The sequence below is a fragment of the Corvus brachyrhynchos genome, unplaced genomic scaffold, assembly GCF_000691975.1.
Source record: "Corvus brachyrhynchos isolate BGI_N302 unplaced genomic scaffold, ASM69197v1 scaffold209, whole genome shotgun sequence".
In the NCBI taxonomy this organism is placed as follows: domain Eukaryota; kingdom Metazoa; phylum Chordata; class Aves; order Passeriformes; family Corvidae; genus Corvus; species Corvus brachyrhynchos.
Genome location: NW_008246056.1, coordinates 502,572 through 514,303, shown reverse-complemented (window position 1 = coordinate 514,303; position 11,732 = coordinate 502,572). Strand labels below are relative to the sequence as shown.

The 11,732-nt window shown below is 46.8% G+C and overlaps 1 protein-coding gene across 2 annotated transcripts; it reads right to left on the bottom strand.

Moving 5' to 3' along the window:
- Positions 1 to 2,443: 2,443 nt before the first annotated feature.
- LOC108449521 (poly [ADP-ribose] polymerase 12-like) lies at positions 2,444 to 10,964 on the bottom strand. 2 transcript variants are annotated; one of them, XM_017745820.1, is made up of 9 exons: positions 10,773 to 10,964; positions 9,114 to 9,154; positions 8,094 to 8,229; positions 7,495 to 7,615; positions 6,384 to 6,468; positions 5,504 to 5,579; positions 4,709 to 4,839; positions 3,172 to 3,323; positions 2,444 to 2,777 (listed from the first exon to the last, which is right to left on the bottom strand). In XM_017745820.1, the coding sequence occupies exons 3-9, from the start codon at positions 8,151 to 8,153 to the stop codon at positions 2,497 to 2,499; spliced, it is 906 nt and encodes a 301-aa protein (XP_017601309.1). In that variant the 5' UTR covers positions 8,154 to 8,229; positions 9,114 to 9,154; positions 10,773 to 10,964; the 3' UTR covers positions 2,444 to 2,496. The 2 variants fall into 2 exon arrangements, with proteins under 2 accessions (XP_017601309.1, XP_017601310.1); XM_017745821.1 differs by lacking the exon at positions 10,773 to 10,964 and adding an exon at positions 10,426 to 10,750.
- Positions 10,965 to 11,732: the final 768 nt, after the last annotated feature.

The window sequence follows — 11,732 nt, the reverse complement described above, 5'->3', positions numbered from 1 at the left end:
TGGGGCAAGGGGGAAACAGCAGCAGCACCCCACTGGATGCAGGGCTGCTCCTTTGGGCAGTGGCACAAAGGGAGAGTTGCAGAGAGTGACCCTGAAAGAGCATGGGCTCCTCAAGGAGAACTTCCATGGCAGATCTGGTACTCCAGCACCTGCAGAACCCACAGCAGTCCCACACCATTGCACAGTTACAGCCACTCACATCAGACCCTGCTTGATCTTCTCAGCACAACACCCTAATAGCACCTAATTCTGGAGGCAGCTGGAGGCTGAGAGAAACTCTCCCTGCAGTCAGAAATAGTTTAGACTTACTGGAAAACCAAATTTTCTTCCAAACTGTGCATGTTCGCACCTGTCCTCTGTTCTCTGCCTGGCCTCCTCTTTTTCACATCAACAACCCCCCCTTTTCCAGTGCCTGGCCTGCTTCTCAGCAGGCTCTTCCTTACCTTCTCCTGGCTCTGATGAATTTGGCAATCATACTCTGAAGCCCACCTTGCTGGAAACAACTTTCTCCCACATGATGGGTGGTTTCTTCTATCATGGAGGAGAAGAAAGGGGGAAGATGATTTATACAAGGGCATCATTCCACAGAGCATTTTGTCTAATAGCAAGTCTTCCCAAACCCTCCATCTCCCAGCCCCTGTCCTGCCCAAAGGCTGCACATGCAAGCCCCCTTAAGCTGATGAAGCCATGCAGGAAATCTATGGAATGTTGCAAGGACCAAGGCAGGGTGACAACTGAGAACAGTCACTATTCAGTCCCTTCCCATCCTTGCAAGCCTGCAGCTTGGGAACAGCCAGGGGAAGGTAAATGTGAGGTGAAGGCTGCCCATGCACAGCACCCATTGGGTGCCAGACCCAGGCAGCAAGTCTGTAAAACAAAAAAATCTCTATGTAATCCCACATAGTTACAAAATTATCATCTTAAAACAGACTTTCTGGTATTGTTTGTACAAATAATGCTCAGATCCATGTTTATGCAAGGCACAGGATGCAGATCTAGGACAACTGACAAATCCTAGGCAACAGCTCTCCAAAATCACTGCAGTTTTTCAATGGAGAAAGGTGTGTGGCAGATAACTTGCTGCTATATGTTGGGGTTTTTTTAATAAAAAAAATATACCATATATTCAGGAAAAAGTCACTTTAAGTGACTTTCATTTTTACTTCTTGACTGCGTGGAAAGTTCTCTGCTCACCTGTGGCTGACAAGACTACATCACTAATTTGCAAAAGAACAACCTTTAGGCTTCTGCAAAAGCAGTAAGACATAGAAGTGCATTAATTAGTGCAGCTCAGGGATTTATTGCAGCCATCTTTCTGAATTTTCAGAAAGAAAAGGGCACCAATTATTCCTGAAGATATCAGGCTATAGAAAAGCTGATGAGATCCTACACACCTTCCTCTTGGTTCCTCCCAGCTATGGCATACACAAGTGAACCACTTGTGATTCCCTCTGCTGAATTACAACTTACACAACAAGACTGTATTAAAATAAACCATTCATTTTTGTTTCCATGCTATCAGTCATCTCAAATGTTATCCCATTATCCATCAAGTTTCAAGTACTATGACCATAATTCAAGCTTTCCATCCCAGCTGCAGCACACGTCACTGAGGCGCTTCTCAGTCCCCCAGAGAAATGTCAAGCAGCAGCAGGGTAATTCAAAACAGCCACCACCAGTGTCAGCCTGCAGGGTGGCAAGGAGGTGGCCGTGCCAGCAGCCACCCCTCACAGAGCCCCCGTGTCTCACCACTCACTGCTGCAGGAACTGGCTCCACAGCCCTGCTGGGACACTGCTGTGTGCCATTACTCAGCTCGCCATGGTCTTCCTCACTGCTGGTGTCATGGTATGGTGGGGATTCAACTTCAGCAGCTGCAATACCCCTGCTTTTCTTGACCTAAATCCAGTGGGGACAGAGGAAGGACAGGGTGTCACAGAGATATGCAACTTGACACGGCAGAACAAGGTGAGAAGAGATGTCAGCAATGTGACCAGGAAACAAAGCAAAGTTCTTTGCCAGCATTAATTAAAAAGCTTCGAGGATGCAGGAGCTTCCTGCCATTTACTTGAAAGACAGGCCATGATTCCTTTCTTGAGCACCATGACATAGGTACTTTCACTTTTCCTTCTTCCACATTCCCTGCCCAGCCTCCCTTTGGCATAATCAGCACCACCACAGGCAGGAATCAACCCTAAGTGACTGTATCAGTGGATCAAGGTAATTGTAACTCAGCAGGTGTCACTGCATCATGGTACGCAAGGCAGGTACATCCCCATTCCAGGCTAGAGATATAGTGAATGTTAAAGCTTAGCACTTCTTCAGGGGAAAGAATAAACCCTAAGAAAAAACTATGCCCCCAAAACCATCAGGGGATTGATATTGGTCCACTGCATTACAAAGTGTTCTAAAGCTACAACTAAAATTGAACAAACATTAAAAAAATGTACTGAAAAGTAATTTATTCAGTGTAAATTCAAAGGAGATTCCACCATTCATTACAAGACCACACAGCTGGTGTTGAGACTGTACTCCAAGATATAGGCAGGGTAAATCTGTTGCTTCTCAAAGATGACAAAGATGGAAGGGTCTGTCAGGTCATCCACACAGCTGTCATAAAGTCTGTTTGAATTGCTGGCTCTGGGTGGAGGGCGACAGTACTGGGGGTTTCCCCTCACAAAGTCTCCAACAAGAACCTGAGCGACGAACATGCTGTAGCACCCTCTGTGGGAGGAGCAGTACTCATGGGAATAGCTGGCATCTCTGGCAAAGTAGCTTCCTAGGGAACAGAAAAAGCCACAGGTAAGACAATACACCAGCCAAGGGACAAACACATGCTAACAGCACTTTGGCAGGCAGCGATTCAACAACCCCAGCTGGCCCTATAGACATTCCTGCCCCGACAAACTCCAGTTCACATTTTGCCATCAACCTCCCAGACCCACCTCTCCAAGAGCAGGTACCTGAGGCAAAGAGAGGTATTTCTAGCCCTTCCTGGAATGGGATTGCTGTGGGTGCTACCTGAAGCAATGCAGATGCACACAGGTGAGAGTGCCCTAATGGCAGGAGTGCATGGGTCAGGAACCATCTGTCACTTCGCACCCACATCCCCCAGCCTGGCTGGGGTTTGCAGCCCCTGCTGCTACAGTCCCTACACCCTTCTGCACTTGTACCTTTTCCATACATTGTCCCATGAGCTCCACAGAGTCTCCAGTCAAAGTTCTGCTCACAGATGGCGGACACATGGGATGGACTTGTGCCATGGAACAGGAGGCGCTCGTCCACCCCTTTCAATTTATTGAGCTTCTTCATCTTTTCTTTTTGCCTACAGGCAGGGGGAAAAAAAAAAAAAAAAAAAAAAAAGACTTGTTATCCTGGTTCAAACAAGGACAATTTCCCAACTCAGCTCCTCCTACTTCTGGGTCATGGAGGAACAGTGACACAAAACGCTCTCAGTGGGGTTACTGCCTGCTTTGCACTTCTGCTGGTACCCTGCTGCACAGTTGGCTCCTGCCAGCAAAACAAAAAGTTCTCAGCATCACTATGGACTGTGTCACCCACAACTTCACACCACATGAGAGAGTAAAGAGATGAACATCTCTTGACTGGAAATTGGTCAGTTCCCGTGTTATATAAATCCTGAATACACAAATATGATTATAAAACTGAGCTGTATGAAGCCACAGTGAAGACTGTATAATCCCTGCCCCTATCTTTATAAAAAAAAAAAAAAAAAGGCTCCTTTTTTTTTTAACTCTCATGTGGAAGAGGCTAAAACCAAAAGAATAAACCTGAAGCACCAAAGCTCAGTTATTATGAAGGAAAAGAATTTACTTTTTGAATAACACTAGCAGGAATCACACACACATCTTGCTAGGGATAAAAGGCTCATTTCTACACGTACAAAAGAACACAGATGCAATCCCAATAACCCAGTAACAGAGAGAGGAGCCCCACTCCCCTTCCAGGACTGCCCCAGGGGAGCCTCAGCCTCAGGGATCAGAGGGACACCCAGCACCTGAGCAATGGAAAGGGTCCAGACCAGCTCAGAAACAAAAAGAGAGCACTGTCCATGAAAAAATGGATTTTCTGTTATGGGACAGAGAAGAGCATTTAGAGGTTGCACAGGACTTATAATGGAATGTTTTACAGAGGAACTGTAGGTGGGAGAATGGAGGGATCAAGGCAGTCCAAGGAGGACAAACAGGAAAACAGATGGATAAGGGGGCAAAAAGGACTGGTTGTGTAAAAACAGGCCACTGCCTGGTTAGTAGGCTTGTCTGGCCATGTCTGTCCTGTCTTCTCCTTAAACTCCCTTTCTAACTCTTACCTTGGTGATGGAGGCCCAATCTGTATACATGCACATGTATGGGGGTCTGGATGCAGCAACTGGAGTAGGACCTTGGGTCTCATGGGTCAGATATCCACAGCCCCAGCAACAGCAGCAAGTGAGGGCTTGTGCCAGCATGTGATCACCAGCCAGTGTAAGGCTGCACAGCCAGTGAGGAGGGTAGCTGGCCTGGGAGCCAGGTTTTGGGGCAGTCATAAGTCTGGGCCACCAGCCAGACCTGGGCAGAGAAATACATGGCAGTCTCACCTCTGCTGGGCTGCTGAATTTGGCAGCTCCAAATGTAGACTATGGGGGACAACAGATCAGGAAATACCAGTCTTCTCATACAGTAAGGATAATGAAATAAAACAGATACAAACCACTGAAAAATGTCCCAAAGAGTTGGGTTCTGGATCCTCTGCAGTTGGTTGATGCAGTAATTTTTCATTGTCTTCTCAAACAGCCTCTTGATTTTTCCATATTCTTGGGAATCGTAGCTGAGCTGTATCAACTGAAAATTTTTAAAGCACCAAAAATAAGGTATTACTGAGAGGAACAACTCCCAGTCCTTCCAAAGGAACCAGTAACCTTCTCAGATCTGCTGAAAAGCCCTACCACAAAAATCACAAGCTGCTTCTGTTCTTCCTGTAAACCCTCCTTTACCATCACTCCCCATGTGGAAGCACAGGCACTGACTGAGGAAAATCAGTGCAATCCCATGAGAGCTTCCTTTAGAGGATGCACCTCAACATCTGGACTATTTTTAGCTCAGAGTAACCTGAAGTCGAAATGCACAGTAGTATTCAGGCTGACGCAGAGTGAAAGTTTCACCTTAATGTGACATTCTAACTCCTTCCCTACAGGGCTAAAGGAAATACCCCCTTAAAATGCAATTCATCTGATTTATCAGAGGATGAGGAGAGTACAAAGGACAGGTATGAGCAGCAGTGGCCTTCCTTACCCTGTGTGGTATCATAGGGGTTCTCAGAGAGCCTCCCAGGAAATGCACGTCTGTTCTGAATATGAAACTGTCAGTCTTGTTTCACATCATAGTTGCTTATTTTATAAGACACATTTAAAAGCTGGTAACATCTCAATTGCCTTGAATCGTGCTCTTGGAAAAATCAGTACAGGACACAGCTCTCCCCAGCCACTGGAGAGCTGGAAAGTCCTACCTTGAACCCGATATCAGGTAGCGCAGTTTGGTCCCAGTGTGGAGGATAGACAGGATGTGATAGAGTCGTATTTTGGCTACAGAACAGAAAAACGAGCCAGTCAGCTGGTGATACTCCTCATCAAATCCTCCTTCTGGAGAATCCAACCACAGGCTCTAAAGCAGCCTTCGGACATCCATTCAGGAGCTATAGTTTGTTTTCTTTTTGAATGAACACACCTTTGGTTCAACCAAAACTTTAATTGAACCCTCAGCTTCACATGCACTGTCTGCTGGTGACTTTCTAAAACAAAGACAGCTCTAATTCAAATAAATCAGTAGGATAAATAACATTTATAGCAGATGTGTTCAAATTCTGTTAAGCTGAACTTCCTTTAGAAAAAGCCATAAGATAGGGTATCTCAAGTGCCTCTAGTTCACTTCATTTCAGTGGATTTGCCTGTTCTGTGTTTTAATGTATCCTCAGCTTTCCAAGGGATGACATCCATATGCACCACAGCTCTTGGGATTGGCAGTCCCTCTCTCCTAATCACTGCACAGTTTATTTATTAGTGTTGGGGCATAAATCAAGGAATAAAAATTCCTGGCACGGTTGTGTCAGCCCTATGTGGCCTTGCCTCTCACAGAGAGAGCAAATCTTCTCTAGTGGTCTCTCACAGCTGCCAGAGACTGCCACCAAATGTCCCTCCAGAGAGCTTCACAGACGCATTGCATAATTTACAAATACTGTCACCGCAAAATGTACTGGTAAGCCAGTCAGCAAAAGGTATCTAGAAACGAATTTAAGAAATACAAAATTGCATTCTAGGCAGGTAGGAGGAACTTCTTAGTAGAAAGGTGCTGTCCTCTAGAGACACTGTTAACCAATGAATGTGTATTACCTTCCATCTTGTCCACCTTCAGACTGTTTAGGCAGTCGAATAACTCTTCTTTGAGTTTGAAAGAGCACATTTGTTTGGACCATGTCTTGAAAGAAAAACACAGTAACTCAATAATGAAATAATTCATTGTCTAGGGACAGGCTCTTACATGTTAAGTAAAAATAAAAGAGGAGATAGCCCAGAATATTGCATTGTGGTACTCCCTCTATCTCACCCACCCAGGCCAAACTTCATAACCATTCCCACTTGCACTGCTCCTACTTGGATATCAGCAAGCTCAACCACCTGCTAGCACAGGCTGTGAAACTTGAAGGCAACCAAGCACCAACTGCACCTGCACTTGTATTCACATCCAGGCTGCTGGCCAGAGAAAACCACATCTGATGGCAGGCCTATAGCAGGAAAGAGTTTTCAGTGCAATGGGGGCTACAAACCTGGCTTTCCAGGCAGCACAGGGCTGCACCATGGTGCTAAAAGGAAAGCCTGCTCTCCCTTCTTGGTCCTGTAACAATATCACAGAGCACATGCTGTGTGACATAGCTAATTAACCATTGTTTCCTCCTTTAAACAGCACTCTTTATTCATACCAGGAAACACTTAAAGCTTGGAAAGCTAACAGGAGTTTTAAGATGGGTAAATAAATTAGAAACAGAAAAGCATTTTTAATTTTCCTATTTCTCTCTCTGTGCAATCAGCCCTAAATTTTTGTTTGCTGCATTCTGTGCTTTCTCTCCTCCTAAGTAGCTCGCAAGATGTTCACCATGGGCTCACTTCTTCACCTTTTGACTTTTCAGTGCCTTTCTTTCTTTTCTCTCATTTCTCCTTTTTAGTTGTATAAACGCAAATGCGTAAGGTGCCATGAAGCATGTACTCTCAACTCTTCTTCTGAATGTACAATATTGTCAGGGATGGTTTTTTGACTACAGATGCCCACGTGTAGAAGCTCAAGTGGGGCATCTCAAAACTGCAGAGAAATTTACCTGCTGCTCAAGTTCTACTTGGAGAAAATTTGCAGGAGGAAAAAGAGCTGTTCAAAGAGGTGCAAACATAGTGTGAAAACCTTCAAGCCAGCTGCACTGTGTAATGAACTTAAAACAAGGAGATACTTCACCTGCAAAGTCTAACTTATACTGCTGAGAACCAGCCCTGAAAAAAATAACACCATTCTTGTCAGCTAGATATTCATTCTCCAGAAATGCAGATGTTACAGTGGCAGAGACATGATCTGGGTGCTGCAGAAAGAACAAGGAAATGACACCTGTTAGAAACCACCCTTTGTTTAGGTGTTACTGTGGGGAAATACCAATGTTCCCCCAGGTCCCTATCATGGGAGGATGTTCTGAAGTACGTCTCTAAGGCTTCAAGCATTTTGTTCTGCAGCGACGGAGGGGTACCCCACAGAGCACAGCTGCTTCTAACAACAGCAACAAAGCAGCCTTCAGCCTGTGTGGTCAGCTCCAGCCAAAAGATGTCTGTCAGCTCTGAAAAATGCACCCGCTTTCAAAGCCAGTCCCTTGAAAGCTTTCACAGAGCTCCAGTCCTGCTTTGGGTGGTAATTAATAAGACAATTCCACCCAGGCACTGGAGCAGCACTGCAAGGGCACCCAGCAGTGCGTGCAGAACACACCAGCTGCAGAACAACATGCGCTAAGTAACTCTCCAAAGATGGTTTAACAAAAGCTTTTGGCATGAACAGCAGATGAATCTCACCTCTTTCCCATACTCAATCCACTGATTGGAATCATCGAGCCAATACCAGACATACTCCATTTCAGGAGCACACGGATTAGTCAGGAGACAACACAAGTGCAGAAGAGCTGATGGGCACCTGGCTGCTTGCTCTGCCCTGCATCAGAAAAGAAATCCAGATCAAAGTAGGGGTCTTTTCCAAAGCTGTCAAACTATGCAATATCCCTGGTCTGTTCAGAAATCTATTAACTTCTCAAAAAAGGAGACCACCTCCAGCTGGGAAGTGGAGGTTTGCCCCAGAACTGAGGACCTGGTGTTTGGACATTTATGGGTCACGGTAAGCACCACAGAAACGACCCTGACCTCTCTGGCTTGGACCTGTGCCACTGATTTTCCCTAAAACGTATCTTCCTAAAAATCACATTGTAAGAAAATACACTTGACATAGAGATTTCCCTGCAGCCCATAGAGAAGGCCATGGTGAGACAGCTGTTCCCCTGCAGCCTGTGGAGGACCATGGAGCAGAGATCCACACTGCAGCCCATGGAGAACACCATGCTGCAGCACGTGGACAGGCCTTGAGGGAAGCTGCAGCCCATGGAGAGGAACCCATGCTAGAGCATGTTTATCCTGAAGGACTGCCGCCCATGGGAAATGAACCATGCTGAAGCATGAGAAGTTTCTGAGAATGATGGAAGAGTAGATGGCAAATCTTACAGACTGAGGACAACATCTATTTCCCTTCCCCTCTGCGTTGCTTTGGTAGGGGGAGATAGAAAAGTCAGGAATGAAGGAGTGAAGTTGAACCTGGGAATATGTGGAGGGGGCAATAGGTGATCTAATTTTTTTTCCTCATCATTTAAATCTATTTTAACTGGCAATAAATTAACTTCCCCTAAATCAAGTCTGTCTTGTCCAGTGATCACCTTGTCTTTACCTCAGCTCATGAACTTTCCCATCTTATTTTTCTCCTTGCTGTCCTGTTGAGAATGGGGAGTGAGAGAGCAGCTGTCACTTGGAGGAGGGGATATCATTACTTACCAGCAAAGTCTCTGCTTTGCACTCTATCCTAGACACAGCACCTATAAAGAGAAGATGGAACAGCTAGCCACCAATAATTCCAATTCATGGGATTTTACTTTGCTTCCTGCTGTGCTTCACCCTCCATTTATTCTCCCAGTTTTGGACCCAGACAACACTTTTTTATGTATCTCATCACTTTACTGCCCCTACAACGTTGCCTATCATGGATCACACATCCATAGCCAAAAGCTGCCCACCTGCCAGCCATCAAGATTGCAAGGGTCTGTGACAGAGCTACTCTGAGCTGCCTGAAGAATCTGAGCACAATATTGAAACAGAAACTGGAAATGATCATGTATCCAGCTCTGACGCCCTTTGTTCTTTGGCAGGGATCAGGAGTATTCAGAGCAGGCCAATGGGAGGAAATCGTTACAGGAGCAGCTCTCTCATAGAGCTGTTTACAGTGCAAAGGTCCATGAAACAAAGGCTTGGCAGCCCTGGACTGCCAGAACAAAGAGCAAGGAAGAACCTGGATCTCCTTCGCAGACAGAGCTTGTTCCAGTGCTGCCTTCAGACCACAGTGGCACTGTGTACACAGTAACACTGGCCAGGCCTGTTCCTAGAAAAATGCTCCAAATTCTCCTTCTCCCCCATTGCAGGACATTCAAGAGATCCAGTACTACCAGGAGATTTTTTTTTTTTTTTGACATGGCTGTCCCTTTTTTCCCCTCTGCACAGCACCATGCTGCTGCTGCTGGCATGGCTGAAGAATTTGAAATTTGTGGATTTGAAGGATGGGATTTGAGGGGGGAGGTGGGGAGAGGAAAAATGGAAAGAAAAGCAGGGAAGTGGGGTGGGATGGTGGTTTCCAGGCAGCTTTTCTCCACTGCTGTCCCCTTCTCTCTTCCCTCTATCCCCACTCCAGAGATGGATGCCAACCCCTGCCAGCTCCCCTGCCAAGATGGGGCTCCCAGTCTGCCCTAATCACATGAGCTTTCAAAAATGTCCGCTTGTGTCTCACTTTCTTTTTCACTTTCCAGCATTTCTGCTCCGTGCTGGGATTTTCCACTCACCAACTAACCCCCAACTAGAAATAAACAGAGGTGAAACACTTAAAAAGCAGACAGAAATATTTCACTGGCAAGACAGCTAGTGCCCTTCACGTTTAGCTGAAGATTTCGCTACGTGGTCTTGTGCAATCGTAAAGTTGCTTTTTATATCTTAACAGGAGTAACTTTATACAGAAGAAATTTTATACTTAAAAAGCAACCTCATGCTACCTTTTCCCTTACTCAAGAAGAAAAGACGAATGAATGAAGATACAACTTACAGTATGACAAAGTGCAAGCAGGTATCCCTCCAGCAGACGTTAAAGCCAAGCCCACAAGCTATAAAATCCTGAACTTCCTGTGTGTCCGACCCTCCCCGCTCAGCTGCAGCCTGGGAAGGCTGTCAGAGCCCGGCATACGCCATTGCCCTGGCACAGCTCTGTCCTCGGGCTGCCCTGTCACCACCCTCGGGAGCTGAGGGCATCAGCCCTGTGCCGGCCAGGCTGGATGAGCCTGCGCAACCCTTGCTCCGCATGGCAAAGGTGCCCCGGGTGCAGTAACGCCTTCGAAAGCAAAACACAGCTGGCCTGTGAGAGCTCCCCGTGAACTCCCCACAGCACATGTGTACCTCACAGCCTCCCTCGCAGCCTCCTGCCGTGGGACCACGGCTGCCTCTCTCTCCCGGCAGCTTAGGAAGCGGGGCTCAGTAACATTTCCTCCCGGTTAATGCCACAGACGCATGCGCACCTGCCAAGCACGAGCAGGCCGGCCCAGGGCTTCGGCGGTGATCTGCAAAACCAACATCACTACGAACCAGAGTTTATCCCTACTTCTGGGTTCCTGTCACCGCACACCAGCACTTACCTAAAGCCAGTTCCTCCCTGTCGGTGATTGAACACGGACTTGGCCGGGTGCATGCAAAGCCAACTTTTATTGTACAAGGCACATCTTTATATGCTGTTACAAACTAACAGTTCAGCAGCTACAAAACTTCAGTTTCTAAGGTTACATGTTTTACATCTCCGACGACTACAGATTACAGTCTCCTCTCCCAATTTCCCTTTAACTATCCTACTCTTTGTTTCTCCTCCTGCTCTCTGTCTTGCCTCTGCCAAACACGGCCTGCCCGTCTCTCCCAAGACCCCACGCCAGACAGAGCCATTCTCCATGGTGACATTCTGAACCCCCACACTCCCAGCCTGCCGGTGGCTGGGGTATTCCGGACCTTCTCCTTCCTGCAAGGAGCAGCTTCTGCTGGACATCATTCTTGGAAAGCCAGCAGCTGGCGTTGGCTTGCAAAGTGACCCGCAAATCTCAGTGCAGAAAGTGGGTGCCACTCTCCCCAGGGTTAGTGATGGCACTGGTGGGGGGTTTGCAGCAAGCAGAGCCACACTGAGTAACATAAACGTGTGTGCCGAGCACGGAGCCCCACGAGACAGGCTCACTCAGCCCTCCGAGCTCTGCACAGTCCCAGGTGTTTATGTTCCTGTACCTTGAAGTCTGGTGCTCCTCTCTGCTCTTCCCCACAGAAATCAGACAAGGCTTAGGAGCTTTCCAGCATGACCTCCAGCCTTTTAGAAGCTGACAG

Excerpts from the sequence above, each read along its gene's own strand:
- LOC108449521 (XM_017745820.1), bottom strand. The coding sequence starts at position 8,153 with ATGGAGTATGTCTGGTATTGGCTCGATGATTCCAATCAGTGGATTGAG. Across the intron at positions 7,616-8,093 it reads GGATTGAGTATGGGAAAGAG|CACCCAGATCATGTCTCTGC; the intron begins GTGAGATTCATC and ends TTCTTTCTGCAG. Across the intron at positions 3,324-4,708 it reads CTTTGGGACATTTTTCAGTG|GCAAAAAGAAAAGATGAAGA; the intron begins GTTTGTATCTGT and ends CCCTGCCTGTAG.